The sequence below is a fragment of the Andrena cerasifolii genome, chromosome 8 (assembly GCF_050908995.1).
Source record: "Andrena cerasifolii isolate SP2316 chromosome 8, iyAndCera1_principal, whole genome shotgun sequence".
Classification (NCBI taxonomy): domain Eukaryota; kingdom Metazoa; phylum Arthropoda; class Insecta; order Hymenoptera; family Andrenidae; genus Andrena; species Andrena cerasifolii.
In genome coordinates, this window is record NC_135125.1 from 15,574,471 (window position 1) to 15,599,368 (window position 24,898).

The window sequence follows — 24,898 nt, forward strand, 5'->3', positions numbered from 1 at the left end:
CTCGAGTTACCCCTTGGCTCGCTGAATTGCCTAATTATCGCCGCGGGGGTGGTTCGCCCGTCGCGCGTAAAAATATCACTTAAGGGTTGGACTCTGCCCCAATGTTCGGAGGGAGCCCGCGATCGATCGATTACTCGAGGACCGGGGACGGCTCGCGGATTCGATCCAGGAGGCGAGATTGATCGGCGCCACCCTCGTCCACCGTACTTGCACGAGAAAACTATAAGAAAGAACGTTCTCACGTGAAACGATAAGTTCCCGTTTCCCTCGGCGCACGCACACTCACGCAAGCAAGCAGGAAACATGGTGCTCTTCCCTCTCTCTCTCTCTCTCCGGCCCAAATTCTCCCAGACTCATTTTCTCGGCGTCCATTCGCTCGGGCTCTTTTGCGCGTGAAACGAAACTCTCATTGAAACATCTCGACGGACTCTCCGCAGCCAGCTAAGAAAAGCCATGTGCCGGCGCAAGGATGGAGGCGAAATTACCGCGGAAACGACGTGGCGTGGCGCGGCGCGGCGCACGTTCGATTGCTCGTGACAGCGGGCACGACACGCGTGTGCACGCCCGTTGACACGTCGTCGAGGAGGGGGTGCGACGATCCCCGATGTTCCGTGTTTCGATGATAGGAAAAAGTCTGAGAACCGTCGCTAGGCGAACGGTGGTCTTTTAACGAAGAACCTGCTTTATCTCTGTTGCGTGTGTCACATATATGTGTATATATATACACACTATATATACATATATATCATTTTTTTTCAATAGAACTCTGTAGCTCCGAGCTGGCCCAGAATCAGCTGTTCTTTCTTTTTCTATAAAATTATAAAAGACGCGGATACCTCGCGGCCTCCTGAACCGTTCACCCCCTCGAGAACGGGTGACCAAGCGCGTGCGTCGCGATCTTCCTCACCCGTCTCTCCACGGCCCCGAATGACGCGTCATCCGGCAACTAATTAAACGATAACAACGCTAGTTGTCTAAATAACGGCTAAACTGGTTGTTGTTGCGAGGTTTCTCACTGTTGTCACAGTCGGCTCGGGCTCGCCGAGCCCGTTTCTCTCTTTGGAGGCGAATTCAGGCTACGTAATGTACCTCTAACGGCGGCCGCGCCCGTTTTCACTCCCGGCGCGGTTACAAGTCTAACGAGAAAACAGAGTGGTACAAAACAAAGGTTCGATACGGTACAATAGTTGAAATTCATAGCAATAATGGTATTAATAATAGTAGTAGTAATAGCAGTAGTAGTAAACAAAGCACTGACAAGCTGCAGAATACAATACAAAGGTACAAATTATTAGGGAACAAAAATCCATCGTGTTCGCAATTATTTCGGGACAGTCGCGCCCGTCCAATTAACGCAACCGTGTCTTGTTCTGTGTGTATGTGTGCACGCGTAGTGGACCGTGTGTCCTCTGTGTAATATTGTGTATGTACACATCGTTCCGTCTCTTCTTCCCCGCGCATAGGCGCGTCGCGCACGCGATATCTCTCAACAAAATTATCTAACGTCGAACAGCATCGTCCCGTGGCGCCGCTCTCGATCAACGAAAGGACGACTTCGGTTTCACCGGCGATCGATCTTTTAAGTATCGTCAATCTTACCGATGCGTACACGAGATCTCTCTTTCACTCTCACGCTCCACATCCCTCTTTCACCCTCTCCCTCGCGCGCCTCATCCTAACCCCTCGGTCTATCCTCTTTTTCCCGCTATTCCCTCGCCTCCGGCTCGTACGCACAAACACTGTTCCGCTTTGTCTCGTAATGCTTCGATATTTATATATATGTATATATATATATATATGTATATATAAAAATACAAAAAATAATTTACAAAATGATATTATAAGTATATTACACGCGAGTTTCACTTTTTTTGTCACACTTTTTTGTTATTTTTTTTTCTCCTTTTGTTTCGCCTTCGTTTGCTTCGTTCCCCGTAGTCGTAGTATATAATATCGATTGTTTCTCTCTTTCTCTCTCTCGCTCTCGCTCTCTTTCCTTCGTTTTGTGTTTTCGGGTCGAGGGGACGGCCCGGACGCTCGAAAAATTTCAAAGAAACGCTTCTCTGTACCTTTTCTCTCGTGCTTTCCACTCTCGTCACCGAGCATTGCACACGCCGAAAAGCACGACACTCCTCTCCTGCTCTCTCTCTATCGCTCTCTATCTCTCCCTCTCTCTCTCTCGTTCCCTTCGCCGTTTTCTCTCGTCAATCTCCTCGTTAAACAAAATATAATGTAGCAGTGTATGTATATGTATATATATACACATATATATATGTATATATATAACAGATATTCATATAAGTATGTATAGTGTCTATACATATATCCATATTTATATCGCACGTGTTCTATTCCTCTCTTTGTGTGTATGTATATATATACGTATATGCATATGTAATTACGCATTTTCGCGGGCCATTAAAGAGATAGAAACAAATCCGTTAGAACAGGATAAATCACTGTAGTTTATCAAACCACTGTATTATTAACAAAAATATATATATGTATATGTATATGTATATATATATATATATATATAATATAGCGGTATATATTATATTATCTGGATGCGCGATGCACGCTGGTGTAATCAAATATCATACAAAAAAGAAAAACAACAATAACAAACTATCAAAAAAAAAAAAGAAAAAAAGGAAATGGGCAGGGGAAAGTAATGTTTAAAGGAGGTCGTCTTAAGGCTAAAGTTGTGGGGCTGTGGGATGGTCGATGGCCGCTGGTCGCCAGGCGTCCGTTGCGCCCTAGACGACCGGCGTCCATGGAGCCATCCGAGGATCCACGGTAAGAAAAAGGAAAGAAAAAAAAAAAATAAAACGTGCCCTTAGGGTATGGTGCACACGTTCTAGGTAAAACGGTTCTCGTACAAAAATAAAGGAACAAAATCTAAAGCCAACAGAAAATACATCTCGATTATAATAATAGTATCAATAATAGTGATAATAAAAAAAGGAAGAGGAGAAGTATCAAAGTAAATAACGCGGTAGCGGGTGAAAAATAAAAGGGACCTATATACAGATATACATATATAGGCGCACAGTGTCTCGCTGTTTGTCTCGCTCGCACCCATCCGATGCAGCCTCTTACCCCATTCTCTCCCTTGCACACGGAGGACAGGCATACTTAGCTTTCACCCCTTGCACGCACTCTCTTTTGCTCCGCGCGACAAGTGTACACGCGGTACAATGTAAAACAGCACGCGATGGACTAAACGGAGGCGCGTGAAAATCGTCGGCCAACAGAACGCGGAAGGAAACGCGAATAGGGCGGAGGGTGGTCGGGGAGGCCCGCCACCCCTCTGACGTTTCGCGGGGCAAACAGATCGAACGGGTGGCTCAGTTTCTCTCGTTCACGCGGGAATTTCGTTTCCCCGCTCGATCCGCGCACACTCATTCTCTCGCGCCGTCGCTCAAGGACCAGAGAAGTCTCTCGCTCTCGTTTCCCTGCCGCTTCTCTCATCCCTCTCGCCGCGCACGAAACGATGAAGACTGGGGCCTGGGGGTGGGGCTTCGGAGAAGGGGCATTTCGTAACAGTTACACTTAGGATGCATCTTATACGAGTAACATAGTTGCTTGGTTTGGTTTCTTTTTTTTTTTTTACCATTTCGACACCGAGAGTGTGACTTTGGGTGGGGTACAAAAAGGTTCCTTCTCTCGCGTAGACCTTTCCCTCCCCTGTCCCGGAGGGTGGCGCATTAACACCGCGCCACCCCCCTGGGCGTGCAGATCGAGGCCTGACCCGTCGACTTCCGGCCTCCAGCGACGTTCAGGCGCGATCTACCATCGTTCGTTATGCTTCGTCGTGGATAAACACTTCGCCGCGACCCCGTCGGTGGCCGAAAGTCAAAGAATCAACCCCCTCTCGTCGCTTGTGTAACCGAGGTACAGTCCTACGCGATACACGTGTGTGTATATATAATATATATATAATATATATAATATATAATTGTATGTATATAGTTTACATTCAGCAAGTAGTTAAAGTATTGAAAAATATATATGTAATTAGTTACAAATCTAATTATCATCCTCTTGTTAATTCATTACTTGGTATTGTAGAATAATCGATAGGTTTTTATTTCTTGGGTCTTTCATTGTGTTCCTCCGTGTCGTGTGCGTGTGTGTGTAAGTGTCGCGGGGTGGTTCTCTGTTTCGTGTCACGTGTCCGTGTGCGTGTGTGTGTGTGTGCGCGCGTGTGTGGCTTCGAGTGTGTCCGATACACAGAACGCATATATTGTTCTTTTCCCTTTCAGCTTAGTTTTGCTTCTCTGCTTGCTATTCTCTTATCTTTTTCTCTTTTCTCATCGTGAAACAGCTTTCCCTTTTAAAACGTGTACCTGGAGATGGTGCCCGGTTCTCCGCTTCGCTCGCGCGTTTCCCTTGCCGCTCTGACACGCGGCTGCGGAGCTGCTCCCGCGTTAGCAGGTTCCTTCGACCCTGGGAAAAGGGAAGAACGACGCGAAACGATGCTCGTGTCGCCTCGAACGGCACCCTTTTCCCTGCTCCCCACGATCTTCCGACGTTCTTTCGACTTTCCAAAATCTTTTCCAGAGCGCGGTGAATCGCTTCGCTGCGCGTGTCAGAGCCGCGCGACGCTTCCCGCTCGTTCGTATCCCGCAAGCTCTGCTCGTCTATAAATGTATGAATATATATTATATCTAATATTGCAGTGTTCGGTTAATCGCTATGACATTATTACGTTACCACGGTTACTTGTTTCGCCATTTACGGTTAAGAAGACAATATCGATCGCTATAGTTTATAGACACAATGATACTTTAAAGAGACAGATTACCGTTTGTTACTTCATGTCATGTTCATCATATTATTACTCTTTTTTTTTTGTTCTTTTTCATTTACTTCTTTGTGTCGTGTACCCGAGTTACTTCGAACATGTGTGGTGTCGTCGTGTGTGGCCGTGTCTGTATCGTATAGGTGTGTGTCCGCACGTGTACGTGTCTTTTTGTTTCTCGATTAACCTTAACCTCCCTCGCATCTTTTGTTTTTAACGAATACATCCATTACAGATTATGGAAAACTATGCGTAATTCTTTTTTTTTTTGTTTCCTTGCTTACAAAGTGTTCATTACAATCGTATTGTAATCGTATAATACTATATGTTTTTCATTTGTGTATCTCAATGTATGCTCTATATCAATATCCTGTCGGATCGCATCGTCCCTCTCGAACCCCATTTTCCGTTTCTACCCTCGCGGCATCGCCAGCACCCTTCCCTCGAGTCTCGCGCCGCTACGCGTCCGGTCGCTCTATCCACATATTATCTTTCTCTTCTGTTCCTAAAAAGAGTATACATCGTATATATGTTATGTGTGTGTGTGTGTTTGATTCTTCGCTGACGCTGAGCTTCTCGTCTCGAGCCGAGATCCATTTGATTCGCAACTTATTGCAACGCTTGCTCCACTCGCCTCCCCTGTCGTCCCTATCTGCACCCCTCTCACTCCCGGGGGTCGGCGAGAATGCCACGAGACACGCGAGACCGCGGGACCAAAGCGCGAGAAATCGAGCCGAGGACTTGCGGGTGGTTCGAGTTGTTCGATTACAAAGATTAGAAAAATAATCGGTACCGAGGTGCTCTGGCGCGGCGTGGCCTCGGAATCTCGAAACCTCTCGCGACCCTTCGAGTGTCCCTAACCAGCCTCCTTTACCAGAAATCACGTTATCTTTCCTTACTTTACGAGAACCAATCTACGTTTCAACCGCGACGGACCGTTTGAATCGTCACGCCACAGTTACGAGACCGATCTCGATGGACTTGGATTCTGTCACTCCTCTGAAGTCGCGATTACCGTCCCTCGATTATCACCCCTTCGTAGACCTTTCTCTCTCTCTTTTTCTCTCTCTCTTTCTCTCTCTTTCTCTCTTTATCGTTCTCTCTCTCTCTCTCTCTCTCTCTCTCTCTCTTTCTCTTTAACAATAGCAGGTACTAGCATAGCTACCACAGTCGTACGTATCGTTAATAGTTACAATTAAGTTTAGATATTACTAAAGGGTACTGTTTTCCTCCCACCTTGTCCCCTCTCGCCACTATTTCCCGGCGCTTCTCACTCCGTGTCTACCCTTATGAGTTCCGCAGTTAAAAACTTGTTTAGCACCCCCCGACACGGCCGGAGAGCCGCACTGCCGACTTGCTCGCCGCTGCACACACATCTCCCCCCCCCCCCTTCGATCCAATCTTCTTCCCGCGGATTCGCGTCGATTTCATGCCTAATAATTTGTCTAATGGATCGCGGGCGCGTGACTCGGGAATCTCCTCCCATGGATGGTGAGCGTTTACTAACAGATCTCTCGGAAGAAGTCGGACCGAGGGCACAGTGACGCAATGATCTAGGTCGACTGAACACCGATCACCCCAATTCCTTTTCCGATTTTTGGTCAATCTTGCCCTACTGGCTGAGAAGTTCTCCTTCCGCGTACGTTAATGATTCCCGCGGAAGACTTTTCGCGAGGAATTCAGACCGAGGTCCTGGGCAACGCGATGGTCCGGGATCGCGCGGAGACGCCGATCGTCGCCTGGGCCCGCGCGAAAACCGCCGCGATCCACGCCAGGATCGCGGCTAGCAGTACGGAAGCTGCGGCGTCGATCATACAAAACGGGCTATATAAAAATTCGTACGAAAGAACGATATTAACCGTCATACCTAAAATTATGCTACACACTTACACGATACAAAGTTCACGCTAAGGTAGAAACTAGTCTAAAGTAGAGAGGACACGCGCCGGACCGAGCGTGACGATCGACGAAATAGAAACCACCCTCCCCCGCCATTGCCGTCCCGTTAATTATTACTCCGCGAGGCGTCAGTCGACAGTCTCCGACCGTGCGTATTCCGTACGTTTGTCCCACGACGACAAGATTAAACACTTTTTTTTAATACTTTTAGCACCTAGTGCCCGGCCCGCGGCTCGCGGCACTTCCGCCGCCGTCGCTGCCGCGCGACATCCGCTCGGCGGGCAGAGTCAACCGGTGCTCGAGGTATGAAAAACCGAACGACCAAGGGAAACCGAGCCTTATCGAGACTTATCAACGATTGCGCGGCGCGAGACCTCGCGGGAAAGTCGACAGGACGAAGACTTTAGGATCTACTAATCTACGCGCATTTTTTCCGGGGAATATGCATGGCTCTCTAACGAATTCTGCGATGAATTTTCAGAGTTTTCAGAATGATTTTTACAAAGTCGAAAACAACTGTCTTACCGAATGCTTCGTCTCTTCGTTCGTAAATCAGGCAACAATGCAGCGAGTTTAAATGAATAGCTCTAGGAAAAAGAAGCAACGAAGGCTGACAGACAAACCTGAGACCAGACTTCTGATAAAATCATCGTCTTGGAGCGGATATGTACCTCGTCCTTGATCGTCCTCAGCGAGGTCCCCGCCAGCAACATTTCCAAGCGTTTTGGGCCACGAGCACGATCGCACCCTGCCCGGCGAGGACAGTGACGGCGGTCTTTAATAACGTAGTCACCTAATTAATCTCGGGAACGCAGACCGTCCCCTGTCGCGAGCTCCGCGGCCGGCCGTCGCGTTCTCCCCCGTCTTCGACGTTCCTCATCTTTTGTACTTGATCCCCGCGATTGCGTTCTTGGAACCTTGCAGTGTCCAGGAAGAATCGACGCGGAAAGTTTGGACGGCCTGGGATCGACGGGACAGCAGAGAAACCGGGGCGAGCCACACGAGCTCGATAGCACGGGGAATTAGGAGAAGTTCGCCAACTCCGGGCGGCTTCTGTCGCGAACTTTCACGACCCTGAGGATGTTACTCGATAGCTGCGGAGCAGCGGAGGGTCCCGACGTCGATGCCACGCCGTCGTTTGATCCGCGTTGAAAGGAAACATCCTGCGATTAGATTAGCTTCCGGCCAGCCGTAAGAGTCGCGACACGAGACCATTTCCGTTCTTCATACGAACACGCCGCCACTCTCTTCTCTTTTACTCTCCTCTCCCTTCGTCTCTTTCTCCTTCTCCCTCTCACCTTCTCTCTCTCTCTCTCTCTTTCTCTCCCTACACTCTACTGCATTTATTATAAAAATAAAATGTAAAATCGTACCGAGGACGAGCTTTCCAAACGGTACGGAACCGCGAGCGCTCGCCTGTCCGTCGCGCGCCATCGACGAACGATCCCTCGTGATGCTCGAACCTCCCCTTCGATCGGAGACTACAGAAACAACGCGTTCCCTCAATGTAGTCGCTTAAATGTATCTCTGACTGATGGACGTCCCGAGGGAACGGACCTCCGTCCCCGTCCGTTCATTCGCCGACGGTCTCGTCGGGGGCGTCGCGAGCGGTTCCCACCGTTCCGCGAGAACCCGCGAAGTGAGTGCAATATTCTTGAATATAATACATAGGCTCTACAGATATATTCATTATCAATTCTCCGACTATACCAGTGAAAAAATAAATTATTACACGTTATTGGTAATATCTGTGTACGTGTTGGTGAAGTCGTGCGCGAAAGTGTCCACCCCCGACGATGATCCTCGACGACCTTAGGTGGGGGGTGGTTTGGGGGTGGGGGCGTGCGTATTGTGTGTGAAGATGTGTCTGTCGCCAGGTAAAATGGTAGGGTGTGTGTGTCATCTTGCTGTGAACAATCTGATCTGTGTCTGTGTAGTCCTGTCTGTGTGTTACTCTCCGCTTCTTCGCCGTTCCAGTTGTGTGTGTGTGTGTGTGTGGTGGGGAGTGGGTAGTGGGGGCGCGAGGCGCGTCGTTCGATTCTCTTTGGATCGAAGAAGAAGAAACAAGAATGGCCACCAGGGTCACCTAACCCAGACCATTCGTCGAACGGAGGCCCGGCGCCGATCGCAATCGGGCCCATGTCCGTTGGTGTCCGGTGATGGTGAACATTAATACACGCGGCTCTACGTTAGTCGAATCCACCTAAGTTCACGTCCGCGAGCCCCGTCACGTCCAACTTCCTCCTCTTCGTTCCGCCTCCCCTCTCGAAAGAAACGTCTTTGCACGCATTCTTCAGCACACAACCGCACCGAATCAGAGAATCCTTGTACACACGCTCTTTCACTCTCACTCTCTCTCCACCCCTCCCTCGCTGAGACCGCTAGCTTAATCTTCATCCACGCGCGTCGATCCTTCCTCTCGGCTGGTTATCCGAAGGCTGATGTCCGCTCTGCAAAGTGCATCACCTTCGTCTGCTTCGTTCCTCCTCCGTCAACGATCCTCGTCGCCTGCCACTTGTCCCTGGACCAGCCTACCCGGGATCCTCTTCCGAGGGGCGGACCACCGACCGAGCGAGTCCAGGTGTCGACGGACTGCTCCGACGAAGAGCACCGCGCGCCGCCAGAGACGCGGACGACGCGAGGCAGCACCGATCGCGGGGCTCTGCTGTGAGCTGCGACGTGGCGATCGCGCAGCTGAGGGGAGAGACAGAGCGGGAACTAGGGTGAGCAGGAATCGACGGCCTCCTCCGCGAGAAGCCCCCGGGTGATCGGATGGTGCAAGCGGGTCAGGTGTGTCAAGGTACGGAGCCTAGACTCTGGACGACGTCACGACGCTGGAGAGATCGGAAAGCCGCTTCCGCCTCTCTGATCCTCCTCTCCTTCCTCTCTGGCAGAGCGGCACCGAGCGTCAGGCGCGGCTCGTGCCGGCCTGGGGCCTCGGTTTCGACGGGCGCGGGGTATTAGTTGGCCACGAGCAGGTGCTGGTACTGGCTGGCCGGATAGGACGCCACGGAGCCGAGGCCGAAGTTGTTGAGGCCGTCGAGCGCCGTCTTGTCCTGCTGCTGAGCGGTGTCGTTCACGTTGCTGGTCGCCGCGGCCGAGCCCACCGGGCCGAGGTTGCCCGCGCTCTGCGAGTTCCCGTTACTACCGGCCGCGTTGCTGCTGCCGTTCACGCTGCCGCCGTAGAACTGGTGGCCGGCGATCGTCGGGTCCAGGTACGAGGACGGGAAGTTGGCTCCCGTGTAGAGGTCGGCGGACAGGTAGCCGCCGTGGCTCGACGAGTCGAAGATGTTGCGATGGGGGAACTGCGGATGGTACGCGGCCGGACCGTGCTGGAAGAAGTACGCGCTGGGGTCCGTGTGTTGCTGACCAGCTCCAGCGACTATGCTTCCCGGGGAGAGGCTACGACTGCGCGGGGAGCTCTGCGAAACGGGTAGCCCGCCAGCGGCCGCCTGCTGCTGTTGCTGCTGCTGCTGTTGCTGCTGTTGTTGTTGCTGCTGCTGGTGCTGCTGATGGTGGTGGTGATGGTGGATTTGTTGCTGCATGGCGCGCTGCTTGATGTAGTTCGAGAACTCGGTAGGGGACATTCTGAAAGCAGGACGGTTACGTGCGGTTCAGGCGTCTGATCGATAGTTTGCCTCTCGAGTGGGTGGCTCGCGGTGGTCAGAGTTAAAGCGGGACAATCTGTGCGGAACCTAGAGACCATGGGCCGCTGGACACTTATCGTTAGACGCTTTCGGGAAAATCCGAATTATGGTGGGAATAGTGGCTAGTTTGATGATTTTATCAACGTCGTCGATTGGGCACTTATCGTCGAACGACGAAGCCGAGATTTGAAGAGAAAAGTTGATGATTTGTGAAAGAAATTCTTTACCACAGGATGCAACTATTCGCTATTCTCTGTTCACCTAACTTTACTAAGTGTCCACTGCAGTCCATTTCTCAACAGGGTTACCACAATTCTAGCGAGTAAACAGCAGTGACGCAACCGTAGTCTAGATCAGTGATGAGCAACCCGTGGCCCGCGGGCCGCATCCGGCCCGCCTGAACACTGGCATATATCTTTTGAATTGTAAAAGATATCGGAATGAATTTTGCACCAAAAAATAGGATAAAATTATCCCTTTCTAATGTTGTATATTTTTATATATTTTTTACGTTTATTTAATTTTTGTTTCATTTCTGTTAACTTAATTATGATAAAAAATTTGAAAACTGTTTATTTGGTACTTTATTTAGTGATCAACTATTCTCGAAAATGAAAATTTTAAAAAGTGATCGTCGTAATCGACTCGCTGACGAACAATTAAAGAATTGTATTAGAGTAGCAGTTTCGAATATCGCACCCAATATTGTCAAGCTCGTTAATGAGAAACAGAATCAAGTATCTCATTAAGTAAATATCAATGGTTATTTAAGTTCGTTTAATTAGAAAAATATACATACATATACCTGTTTATATTATATGTAGGTATATATTACTGTGTATATATTACTAATAAACAGTACATCACATTTAACCCTTTCGCTGCGAGCGCCGACTATAATCGGCACCCATGCGACGACCTGTGTGTACGAGAGCCGACTTTAGTCGGCGTCACAGAACGAGCTGCCGATCCTAGGGTCGACTTTAATCAGCATTTCCAGTAGTTTAAAAAAAAAATTAGAGAAGCACTTTCGCGGAAATGTACGCCATAACGAAAGGGTTAAAAAAACGTTTTATTGTAAATCAATGTCGGGAATAACAAATTCAGCCCATAAATTAAAATTCTTGGATTAGCTATATTTATGTATTTAATATTGCGGCCCGCGTAGTGTAGTAGGTTTCCACTCGTGGCCCACTTCGGTTGCTCACCACTGGTCTAGATCGATCTAACCCGCAAATTTTTAGCAACAACGCCTGGCAACCCGTTACTCTGGTGATCCGATACCCCCCGGATCTAGCCTCGAAGCAGATCTACCAAACAGCTTGCGCAATCGCCAAGGAAAACAGGGCCACGATCAGTTACCAACCTGTTGGCTCGTTTGCTGCTGGTCTTCAGCTTGGTGCTGCCGAACTTGGTTTGAGCGAAGGTGGCGGTGGTGAAGGTGAGGGGCGCGGTGGTGCGTGGGATGAAAGCCGGAACGGGGCTGGGCGAGCCCTTAAACGAGCTGGTGATAGGGGTCGGCGACGGCGCCGACGAGGAACCGGATCCGTGGCCGCTCTGCTGGTTGTTCGAGGAGCCGTTGCTCGCGTTGCTGCCCAGCGAGCTCGGGAACGGCGACGTGGACTTAGGGCTGAGGCTCAGGCCGCCGAGGGACGTGCCCACGGCCTCGATGGGCCTGAAGCATTGGGCTTCGGGGTTGAAGGTTTTCGTCACCTCCCGATCAGCGGAGCTCTCGTCGTGCGGGTCCCCTGTCTCGGAGTAGAGGATCTTCACCGCGTTCATCTCGCCGATGCGGTAGCTCACCTCGCCGGGGTCCACCCAGACGGCCAGCTCAGCTGGCAGGTTCTCCAGGATGTCCTGGATGGGCACGCCGCTCTCTTTCGCGGCACGTTCCAGCACCGGGTCGACGGGATCGCCAGTCTTCAGGCATCTGAACGCTGACCCCTTGAACGGCTTCTCGGGGTACCAGTGGCCCTTGAACTTGTCCTTGAGCGCCTTCTCGAGCTCCTCGCCGAAGATGTTCACCCGTCTGCGGGGCAGCTTGTTGTAGAGGTACGATATCACGAAGTTGAGCGCCACCTGCACCTCGATGTGCATCTTGGCCTTTGCTGGGAGAATCTTCGGGCTGTTGCTGGTCGTGGCAGCCGCGGAATATTACCGAGGGTGTTCGCACGATCGGCCGTCTTGCCGCGAACCACCGTTTGGTTCTCGAGGATAGGCCGCTGGCCGATCGCACCAAGCTACCTTAGCTTTTCGCGCTGCTTCACCAGGAGTCACACCAGGAGTCTCCCCTAAATCCGTGGATCTGTAACACGAACGTTCGAAATTGCTCGTTAGATCTCGGCTATTTTCACACCTGGCGGTTTTATGAACTCTATACTAAATCGCGGAAGTGGGCGGTCGATACGATCTGCTTCTCGAACTTTCGGGAATAGTAAATGGTGTCATTCCCCATCGCGAGGTCTAATCGCGATTGTAAAAGCAACGGATAATGATATTTCATGAATTATCGCGCGTGGATGGTGCACCCTTATTAATAACAGGGGCTCCTACCGGTACGTAAAATACGTGGATGGAACGAAACTGGTTCTAAATACTCTAGCAGTGAAAGAAGTTTATAGTATACATACTGCGATGAATATAAAACAAATTTTGAAAAATATCTTTCTCATGTACGGGATATCTATACATCGGACTTATTCGATTACGACGGATAACGGATCAAATATGATTAAGCTCGTCAAACTCATAAGTATTAAGTCCCTGATTTATAACGGCACCCCGACGAAAAAGCCTCGGATAAAAATTCGCGAGTCACGCACAAAGAAGCCCCTATCGCTATTCGAGACGCTTTCGCCGAGTACGAAATCACATTAAAAGGCTCCCTGGTGAGTATCTTCGAAAGGCATTTGCTTTTACCCCGGAGAGACCGTGTTATCGGCGCCTTTCACGATCGCGCATTGAAACGGAACGCCGCTTCCGGTTACTCGGGCTGCCGTCTTCTGGTTCCTAACGAGAGCCAATCGTTTTCGACTTATTCGTGTGGCATAATGCCATCTTGCGAGATTCCACAAAGACCTGCTATCCGAACCCTAGACTTCTCTGTTTTATCTCGCTCGTAATTTGGAAAACGATCATGCAGGATGGAAGAATGAATTCTCTCACTATCTGAAGGCTAATTTTCCTGCAATAATTACCTTCTAATTCAAATTCGTGAAACGAACGAAGGAAGTCTACGCTGAAAGCATTCCGACGCCAAGTACCCTCCGATCGACCTGTGATTTCGAGAAGAAAAATGTCTACTGTGATAATCCTCCAGTTCCCATCGCTGACAACTCCAATTTCTTTCAAGAAGACGGGACACTCGGCACGCAACTTTTATCCCCTCTATAATGCAAATGTCTACCGGACTCACGTGCCTGGATCGAAGAGGAACGCTCGACTGGAACTACTCTAAACTCCGGGCGACTGGCAACGTTCTTAAGATCCTCATTTCCGCTCAAACGGATGGATGAAAGTCTCTCGAAAGCCTCGCCGAAGACGGAACGATCCCGAGCATCGTTCGATTCAAAACGCGCCTTCCGGAATCTCCAGCGGCGTATCGGGGTCCAACGAATATTCAGCTACCCACGCGATTACCGTGAAGCGAACGGCAATAAAAAGGATTGCCCTTAGCGGCGCTGAGTGGCCATCTTCCACAGAGGTATCTCGTCGCAATTGCGGAAGTTGCTCTCTGAACCCGAATGACGTCGAGAGGGAAAGACTTTTTCTCCGGTCCCTCCCACCCATTCCTCGCCACCAGGCCACTTTCTTCTCCTACCACCATCCCTCGACATTTCCTTCATTTTTTCGTTTTTCATCCACCCATCTCCCGCCTGTTTTTCTATCTCCCTCCACCTCAGACTCCATATTCCTCCTCTATCAACTTCCCTTCATCCGTCACCCTCTTTCTGCGACAACTCCCACCCGTCCTTCCCCGTCCTACCTCCTCGAGGATTCCTAGACGGCCGTCAAGGCTCCTGGGTATGTCCGTCTCGGAACTCAATTCCGTCACGGTCCTGTTCCCCCCTTTATTCACCCGTGATCCGCCGAGAAAAGGCCAGACCAAGGGGGCGGAACAGGGTGTATAAGCTTCCAAGAAGCTCGCTGGACCAGCGGCCATTTTGTAACGGGATATGAGAGGACATTCGCGTTGCCCTCTCCCCCCGCCTCCGGCTTTCTTCGCTCTACTCGACCCACCCCCACGTTCGTTCCCCTTTTTTTCGGCCGAATATTGCAACGGACAACGCGGTCACGGGTATTTTTCAATTACGCGAGTGTATTCCACCCTTGCGGCTGTTCTGCGGCTCGTTCGCACCCCGTCGCTGCGGTTTCGCCGCGAACGAATATTTTTGGGGCTCACGCTGCTTCATTGGGGGGCTAAACAGGCGGTGATGTCTGAATTACAGAGGCTGCGGTGCCTGGAAATTGCGAAAACCTGCAGGAATGGGGGTAATTCTCTTCTGTATAAAATAGTGGGCGGCGGGTCGTGGATTACAGAAGTTTACATCCATCAAAATAGATGAAGTCGCTCGCATGATTTCCTCCAAAACCCTACTTCACTCTCTCCTATCTTATACGATTCTTCCGTATTTATTCCTCCACATCCAGCACCCACGTTTCTCCTCGCGATCTCCAATAGCACTCAAACATCCAAATAGACAAGCGAAAGTATCTAACCCTCTGCTAGCTACCCATAATTCAATGCAAACCAAAGAGTTCTAGGTAGGGGAGCCAACAGCGCAGAGCCTGTCGATACCCCGAGACGTGCAAGTCCTGGTCTAGCTAGCACGGGGATAAAGAAACTTTCCCCTCGTTTTTCCCGGATACCATTCCGCCCTTTCCTCCGCCGTGTTTCCCCAGCCGAAAGAAAAATGTTTTCGTTCGCGCGAGGATAGCTTCTCCGCCACCCCAGGGCTCTGGATATGTAGGTTAACCCCGCGCTGCACCCTTTCTGCCTCCGGTAGTACACCGAGACGGGGTTGCCAGAGGTATTGATCCCGGCCAGGGTTGCCGGAAGGTTCTCAAGTTAAAAATACACGGCCTTGCGAGTCGAGGAACCACGGAGCGGCGTGTCGCGTTTTCGCGGCTCACTTCTGCGCGTCGTGATGGTTTTTCTGGGATTAGCAGTGAAGAGGGTCCGTGAGCTGACGATCAGGGGGAAATTCAAAGGGGTGCATCCCTCCGAGTGCTCTAAGCCGCTCGACCTAAGACGCTATTAAACGACTCCATCGCTGTTAATTGAGGGGCACTGCGAGCCTAGGGATGGTAACTACCCCTTTGGGTGACGATTAAAAACCAGGTGAATAGAGGGAAGTCGAGGGTTCTTGGCAAGAAGCGACGAGGCCAATGTTTCTCTTCAAGATTGCTTCCTTGGGGATTTTGCATATGTGTTAGGAAGGTGCATAACTGAATTGGGGAGCACGCGGGGATCTACTCGTGAGGATTGAAAATATGACGATTAAGATGGCTCTAGTTTAAGAAATATCGATGGTGAAAAGTGGACTCGAAGCTTATTGTAAGAAGATTTCGAACAGATTCGGAACACCCACTAATCATTACCATCTTCCCCAACTCCAACAACCCTCCACTCACGATCAGCTCTAGCTCTACCCTCCCGAACGTAGCAAATTCGATCCCAGGACCTGTGCAGAAAGGTGAGGTGATTCAAAGGACAGCTTTCTTCTCCCTGAACCCTCGGGTAGGTGAGAACACTGGGGGCTGGTTGCAGGTGCGCGTAAAGACCCACGAGCACACCCTTTCCCGGTGCTCTGAATGGAGACCACGTGGCAGAAGGGACGGTGAATGTGGGCCAGACAAGTGTCCTTCAGCGAACGGCAGTGAATGGAGTCCAGGGGACCGCGGAGCTCCGTCGCTTTTAGGGTGTTTTCAACATTCGCGTAGGGGTTGCTGGCGACATCATTCCGGCGTCTCGTTTGGGAATCGTTGCGACGCAATGCGAATCGAAGGGACAAAGCGGCCTGACGATAATTATGCTCGTCGTCCCTGCCTCGATGTATCGAGTGGGGGCTCCCTTCGATCGAGCTCGACGACGAGATGGCGTCGTTTCGACGGACGACGCGTAATTGCGCATCCGTGCATAGAGGGGAAGAGCAGAGCGTTCCACGTGGAGCTCCCTCCTCGGTGATCGATTAAAACGGAAACGCTGATTTTCTCCTTCTCGGCCTGTCTTCTACTATTTTCAGCTGCTTCTAATTAGAAACGAGGACGATTCCTTTGCTTCTGATGTTCCGGGAAAAGATTTAAGCGAGCCTGCTTGCTCGTCAAGTGCTCGGGCGAAGACACGTTTCGCTTTGATACAAGTGCCAGGGAAAATTGTAACGCGAAAGTACGCGTGGGCGGCTCGTGCCTTCGTTATCATTAATTTCCTCGCGAATTCTGCTCGTGCAGAAGGAGGGAGGAAGAGATGAACTCGTTAGCAATCCGGCCTGGTGACTACTGAATCGTGTGCGATGCGAAGAGCTCGCAGATTCCGCGAGAAAAGTATCCGTGAAATGAAGACAGAGTACGCAGGAAGCGTCGGGGAGTGGATATAATTGCGACTCGACCTAAACAGGGTCAAGACACGGGTGCTCGACCCGACCTAGTCGTCCCTGTCTTCCACCGCTGGGGTGGAAAGGTGTTTAAATCGGAGCACTTTGCTGGTTACGCTACCTCGTCCAATATAGACCAGGCGCCTTCCTGAAAATCACTCACGACTCTAACAAGTCGAACGGAGTAAAAATAATATAGGATCTAATCGATAATTCCAGAAACCAGCACACCCATACCGCGCATTAACCCCCTTTGCCGGTCGGAAGCTCCGAGTATTCAAATATCTCCGATATCTAACCAGTTCGAGCACTTCGTCTAATATTCAGTTCCGAAATTCCTAAATCAATTACCCTTTCTTCCACGGAATTCAATGTCCCTTCGAGCGGAGACCTTGAGAAGCGTCTCTGACTCATCGTAGATCCACGTTCCAGGAACTATCGAACTTATCGATGGTTTAGCGAGTGACTCTCTCTCTCTCTCTCTTTCTCTCTCTCTCTCGCCTGCAACTGGCAACTCTCTGATCACTCTATTCTGACGATGAATAGATGGCCATGACGGGAGGAAACCGTGTGGAATCGTGTTACGTAACCGTCGGTTATACAACAAATCGCCGGTGTTCACGTGCGTGGACCGTCCATCATAGAGGCGACGCTTTAAAGGTCGCCCCGTCGCCGCATAAACAAATATACACGCGTGTACAAGCGCTACGTTGTATCGATTAACCGGAGAGTTCGTGCACCGCCGTCGACCTTCCGCGCGTCTTCCCTTTTGGCGCATCGAGCCACGCTGCAGCGCCTCGATCTCGTGACGGATCGATCGATCGGCCGCGGTCGTCGCTCGCCGCTTCCTTCCGCCGTGAAAAATTAATCCCACGGCTGCGCCTATTCGAACGATCCGCCGGTGTTTCCGCGAAAGCCGCCGTTTCAGGGAACGTCGCTGCTTTCCACGGTGGACCCCAATCCTCGGAGGTCTAGATCCACCGGTTCCTTCAGTCCCTTAAATTTCACGGCTGGTTCTTCTTCCTCGCGCACCCTCCGTGTTTATCGCCTTGTCGTTTCTGTTTAAACTGGACGGACCGTTTTGCCGCGCGCGGAATCCCCGCGGAAGCCTGCCTCGGCGAGCGGCCGCGACCCTGACATTAGTTTCGAACACGTGCCGGACGAGTCGCGTGACATCACGTCGATCTCGTTTCCTCAAAGCCGACGGAAAACGAGCCGCTGTGACTCGCATCGGCCCTGAATGCGCCGAGTAATTAATAATTTTTGCACGCGCTCTCCAGCGGCCATCGTACACGTGATCGTCGTTTCGCTTGCGCAGACGGCAACCGTGCCTCGAAACTTTCCTTCCTTTCGTCTTTCCTCCTCGGTTTTACTTTTCCTTCTGCTTCTCCGGGTATTCCCTCTCGAACGGTCTCGATTTCCAGCGCGTCGTTGGCTCGTGTGCCCGGTGCCGTTTGAATTTCACAACGAGATTCTCGGAGAGCCGCGAATAATCGAGCTCAAGGCACGCCCGGACGTTTCTTTTACGAATTCGTCGGCACGCTTGCGACACTCTCGTTTCTATCGGGTTGCGTAATTATTGCGACACAGGCGACCTTGAATTTTTACGCCACACAGAGGCGGACAGTGAACCGCTCGGGATCGAATCGATCATCGAGACTGAATCGGTCGCTGACACGTGTAAAATTATGTGCCCCGGACCGATTTATCTCGGTCTACGAGCGTGGTCGTTCGAATACAATTTCTGCTAACGAAGAGTTCGTTTCGCCGTGTACGAAAGCGGAGAGGATAGAATTTTGCTCGCGTTACGATTGAAAAGCAGATTGTTCCTGGTGAAAATGAGATTTTTTTCAAATGCGAGGTTTGTGTTAAATGGAGCCTGACCGTTAGTGGTGGCAAGTTTCCTGAAAAAATAGCCTCGCATTTTGCACTCTTCGCTTGGTTTGTCGTAAAGAACGTCACGTTTCTATTTGTGTAATAAATGACTTTGTTCAGAATGCTTCAGCAACTAAGGTGCAAGGAGTTTCCATAAACGTTGCACGAAGACGCGAAATGCACGAGGCCAAGGGAAAAGGGTTCGTCTGTGGTCAGACGCGCCATGTAAAGTGACTATGTCTTTCTATAACTACTACTACAATCAAGGGGAACTTAAAATTTACAAAGCTTGCAACAATTTCACAAAAAATTTTAATTTACACTCCCATTTATCTCTTTAAAATATGCATACAGTTCCTCTCCACATATCTACGGTACGAAATACCACTTCATACTGCAAATATTTAATCAGACAATTACCCCAATGTGCTAAACATACCCAGAGAAATTCCTTGATAATAGAATCAGTGTAACTGCAGTTTTGGCTCGAAGGGAAAAGGGACCGTGCAGAGTCCGCTCCTCTTTGCATCTCTGAATCTATCTCTCCATAACTTTTCTTGTCTTCGATGAAAGTTATCCATGCCAATAAGAAGTTTAGGAAGATGCTGAAATTTTGCAGCAATGTCACTCCACATACTCGATACACCCGTTTACATTTTCAGAAGGATAATAAACCAGTCACTCGATACCACCAAAGTTCCCTAAAAAATCCTACGAAAACCATCGCAACCACATCCTCTCGGGAGCCTCTGCAACCGAATCAATCAACCCAGCGAACCATCCCCCACATTCACCACCGATGTCGAACAATTTATTTCCGCACAGTGCCAACGCGATAGACCCTTGCCGCGACAAGTAGCCTCGACAGTCGCGCCTCCAATTAACGCTTCCGATTAATTGTACCACGGTGTTTCGGGGCCATCGATCAGCACGTGTGACCGAGTTAATATTTCAAAGCGGAAACACGCCTGTGTCGGAGGCGTCGCGGCGCGGCGCGTCTTCGATCCGATTCGTCGAGCATCGCAGCGGTTATGGGGTGGCGATAAATTACAGGCTCCCTACTTTTCTCTCTCTTTCTTCGGCGTGCTGGCAAGCGAGCCGACAGATCAATACGACACAGCCTCCGCAGACACGGGCGCCGCTGCTCCAGATAACGTAGCCAGAGGGTGAGAGAGAAAGAGAGAGAGAGAGAGAGAGAGAAAGAGAGCGAGGGAGGGCCTGCCCTATAAGCCTCTATTTAAATAGCGCCCTAAATCCGGAGGGGGGACGCCCCTTTTCGCAGGGGCCAGAGAAAAATGCCGCCGAAACGAACAGCCAGCCGACGGATTCGCGACCTGGGTCAATCCGTTCGACTTTAAGCTCCTCTGGAAATTACACCCGGCTGACTGAATTTCGTTCCACGGATTAGAGGGAAGCGATGCTCTGGGATTAAGCTCTGTGAATTCTCTGGCCCGGTCACGTGCAAATCTTTCTGCCTGCTTCTTTCGGACCGTTCTGCCTTTTTCCTGCTGCCGATGGCTTCTTGTGTATCGCGGATCGAAACTGCGATAGTTTGGGAGTAATTCTTGGTTTTTAATCGTTGGGTTACGCAACGATAAAGGAACATTTCAGAAGAATGGATCGTTGGAAACGTACGTAGGTGTCTCGAGGCAAGTTTTACTGCTGTTTTCGCGTTACGCTTCATACCTACGTCAGATGTGACGCAAGCGACGGAATGGTAAATGCGCGTCGACGCTTGTCTGCAAATAAGGCATTCGGATGGAGCGTTTGATATTTTTTGGTGGACTCGCGCTGAGCCCGCGAAAACTCGCAACCGCGGGACTTTACTTTCAAAATAACCTGTCTCTGTCCTTCGCGGTAAAAATAGAACTTCAATTCTGGAAAGGCCGGACGACTTAGACAGCGCACGTGCGCGCTCGTGTATGTCCGATGAATTTCAGAATTTAAGTAATTGATTATTCCGAAATCATACCTCTGAAATATTATCGATTCATCATCGTAAATTTGAGTCACGGCTCAGTGAAATTTCTCTTTGTCTCCGAGTAGAATGTTTGATTGATTTATTGGGGCTTTACTGCCTCGTATCAACGACTCTCGATAACCCTAAGCCTGCAATTTGCTCTTGCATCAGCTAACATTTCTTTATCAAACTCCAAATATTCCTGAAAATCTTTGTCCCACTGTTTCGATTCAGCGGTACGTATGGTTTAGAGTTGGACGTACCTCTCTCTAATTCTGATTTTCTCAGTGCTTATCAATTCTTTCTGTCCACGATTAATAAACATTTCACATTCGAGAGCTATTTTTGTTTACGTGGACTCTAGTTTAATCGAGACCCCTCTTGAAAAGTTAATTGAGGATGCAAGGATGCTGTCGAGGAGCTTTTTCGCCATACTGTACACGTTATGTCTACTAAACACTGGATTTTGTAACAGACAACTTTTCCACTTAAACAGACTTTCAACCAGCATCCGCGACTTTAAACAGGAAACCAGCTCGATCACGAAACCAGGCGAAACAGAAGGAGAAGACGAAGGTACGTCAAACAGAAACACTCCACAAACTCTGCTTCTTAAACAACCTTTCGCCAAGAATCTTCAGGGTCCAAGGGGTGAAAGATAGCAGGAGCAAAAGGCAAATTCTTTACGATCTGTTACTTCCTCTTCTTAACCATCAGCTGAGGGTGAATCGAGGGTGGATCACTTGGCACCTGGCTGACAGAACAGGACCAATTCAGCGCCAATACGAAACGAATTAAATACTCAATCGCATACATAATTCGTACACGAAAAATGTTCCAAAATACAATAACTCATGCCCCCTATTTTCAGCAAATCCATTCATCCACATTTCGTCCAAAGTTCAGTCACGAAATAAAGACAGAATAAAGCAAATTTCAAGTGGCCGATTGCAATGATCGATCGCCTCAAGATACCACGCATCCACGGAACAATGGCGACCGTTCTTCTCGCCTGCCACGCCACTTCAACTACAAAAAAAATCGCAAAAGAAACGGAGCAATGCTAGAGCACACTTCCCTGAACGTGAAAAGTTAACGATATCAATCTTCCTCCGGCCGCGTTAAGGGTAGATCGCGGAAGGGTTGAAAGGCTGCGGAACTCGTCTCCGCGAGAGGCCCAGAAGAAACGAGGCAAAAAACGAAAGGTTCTTTTATTCAGAAAGGAGGAAGACGGCTCCCCGGGAGATCATCGGGCGTCGCGTAAGCGGAAGCGAAGCCCGCTCGATAATTTCGCCGTCTGCGGCGAACGTTTGAATCGCCAGGCCGCGAACTTAATAGCTAAAAAGAGAGTATCGTTGGACGTCGGCTGCGGAGTAGGGACAAAGGAGGAGAGAGGAAAGCCAGAGCCATTATCCAGAAAAATACCGTGCGTTGTCATCTTCAGCCTTAGCTACGGACAATCCGGGATTCGACTTTATCCGATGGCTGCCAGGGTTTGGTGACTTTCGCAACTAGCCAACGAGCGGCGACTATATAAGCCACCGATGACGTTAGGAGATCGGTGCGCTAGTTGTCGGCCCTGGTATTAATCATTCGACGCGCAGGCTCCTGCGGATTTTCGCGGCCACTTGTTTTCTCTCCGTCTGATCTATCGGCGGCAATGAAAATGTTTTCCCCGCGGAGGGTAAATATTGTAGCCGCTGGGATCGACGAAGGCGAAGATCGTTGGGATATTTACGGCGTGTTTATGGCTGTGGGGGGAATTCGAGATGGACGCTGCGATCCGGTGATCGATGCATCAGATACTGGCTTTCAATTTTGAAAGTCACTTCATGCAGCTCCGGTGGATGGGATGCAGACACGTCGAGAGGAATGTGTGCAGTTGCACTATCCATTGTTAATTTTCTTTCGCCCATCAATGCTTCGGTACAGATCAGAATGGATTAAGTTCCAAGTGAATACTACGAATGGCACCTCGCGCCTCATCGATTCTCTATCAACCTCCTTCGTAGCTTCTTCTAATCGCGACACAGCTTTCATCAGCTCCGTTTCTATCAGCGTTTCCTCGAAAGCTGGGCGCTATAAAATATATTATCAATTACGCCGACGAGGCATTATCGTCCTTCGATACAGCTCCACGAAATGAGGAACAGAACGGCGGCGACGCGGGGACAGGACACTTGGGAAATCCCGCGGAGAATTACTTCACTTTATCGTGTCGCTAGTTGCTCGCAGGAAGCAGTTGAGAAACGGCACCGTTCGCTCGATAATTGCCAGATAACGCTCGGCGCCAAAGCAAGACAATTGATTTTCATGGAAGGAAAGGATCTCCGGGAAGCTGACCGCCGAGTAGTCTTGGGAAGCAACGATAAATAATTCAAACAACTCGCTCCCCCGCCGCCTCTAATACGGTCGTTGCTTGCGTCAACGGTATTCTTACTTATCTCCGCCGATCGTCCACGGAATAACCGTTTCTCCTCTATTAATTTGCAATTAGTCACGAACCGGATTCGGTGCTCGTGGCGGGAACCACAGCTGACTTTACCTACCTGTCACTCGAAAACAGCGTTTTGGATTCTTACGGGTGAAATTCCACTTTTTTCTACCGAAGAAGCCAGTAAGCAGAGGCTCGAGATAAAGAACTCTATGTCGGTGGGGAAATATTCAGTAGAACTCGTTTACGGGTCGTGTGGTATTCGAGTTCTAAACCGAATCGAATTAAACTTGAATTAAGCCGAGTGGAACCTACGCTAACTGACCTCACATTGAACTGAATCCAACTAGTTCCACCTGGACTGGACTAAATTGAACTGAATCTAGCCGAATACAACCGAATCCAACCGAATACTAGATCGCTCGTGACTGACAGTACATTCAGTCGAATCTAACCAACGATCTCAAACGTTTCTATGGAATTCCTGATGCTTGAGCTGCTCGCAGTGTTTCACTTCGATTTTCGTATATCCCGATGGTTCCAGATTTTCGAACGGGCTGGATTCCATAGGAAAGTCGCGAATGGCGGCGAGCTTATCGCGGAGAAACCGCGGCCGTATCCAAAACCGCGATACGGAAGAGCAAACACCGATAGGATATCCGCGAGCGCGGTTTCCGCACGGATGAACGAAGAATTTCTTTGTTCCCCTCTGCCGGGGAGTCGCTTTCCTTTCGCGAGGCACGAAAACCCCGCGAAAATTTACGGCCCCGCCGTGGTATCGACGAGGACTCGCTTCAACGCTCTCGCCGATAATTTTAAGGAACATTCAGGCGAGACGGTGAAAAGCGAAACACTCCTCGCGGCATCTCAGCGCTATTCGCCTGTGAAAATGTCCCGCTGCTGGGGATTTAACCAAGCTGTTAATGATTGATAAACGAACTTGGCATTGTCTTTAAAAATAACCGAGATATTACAGTTTAAGTGACGACGCGTCAGCCGATTTTGTTTGAATTTTCGAAACTTTAACATTAAATATTTCCAAAACTATTTCACATAGATCGTTGAAATTCAGTATACTTTGTTTTTGCAAGGTTATCGACAAATGCTGTAATTTTTAGAGAATCGGTTAAATTAAATTTTTCATCTATTCGTTCTGACGTGGAATAGCTCATAGCTAGGTACCTTCCTTTTTTGTATATATTGTGCTGTCTGAAGAAGACGAGCTGCTATTTGAATATTCGCCGCGAATCGTTATCGTTAGCTTCCAACACTGACATATCGCTCGCATGATTAATATACAGACAGCTATCTACGTTAATTAATTCAGAGGCAGGCTCAACAAATTGTAAGTCGATGAGGGATTGACGAAGTAAGAGTAACTGTTCGAAAGAGTTTCAAGACTGTCTCGCGTCTGGAGGTAGACTCCCAGATTTTTCAGCATTTCTTGGCTTTGAGCTCGACATTTTTTAGATCCACCGATAAACTTCCGTCTGAAATATTTTTGCAGCAGTGGTAGTTCGGGGTCGAGTAGTCTGGTGTCGGAGTTATTGCGCCGTGCCCGCCACAAATCTCGATCCACCAGCTCGGGATCTAGATATCGCTGGGATATCCAGCACATCGGAACTCGCCTCCTTCTCTCGTTACTTCTCGTTACTTTCTGTAACGACTACCTACCATTGTCGA

General features: G+C 49.7%; 2 protein-coding genes across 8 annotated transcripts in view; one reads left to right on the forward strand and one right to left on the reverse strand.

Annotated features, from left to right (window-relative positions):
• The window catches only part of LOC143372311 (uncharacterized), a 130,429-nt gene that overhangs the window by 15,408 nt on the left and 90,123 nt on the right, over positions 1-24,898 (forward strand). The window lies entirely within an intron of this gene.
• The window catches only part of LOC143372312 (uncharacterized), an 80,641-nt gene continuing 56,930 nt past the window's right edge, over positions 1,188-24,898 (reverse strand). For 4 of the 7 annotated variants that reach the window (XM_076818363.1, XM_076818364.1, XM_076818361.1 and 1 more), the window contains 2 exons: positions 11,720-12,658; positions 1,188-10,294 (listed from right to left, as the gene is read on the reverse strand). In XM_076818363.1, the coding sequence (XP_076674478.1) occupies positions 9,667-10,294; positions 11,720-12,450 (1,359 nt within the window). In that variant the 5' untranslated portion in view covers positions 12,451-12,658 and the 3' untranslated portion in view covers positions 1,188-9,666. The remainder of the gene's footprint in view (positions 10,295-11,719; positions 12,659-24,898) is intronic. The other 3 variants (XM_076818365.1, XM_076818367.1, XM_076818366.1) reach the window with 1 other exon arrangement.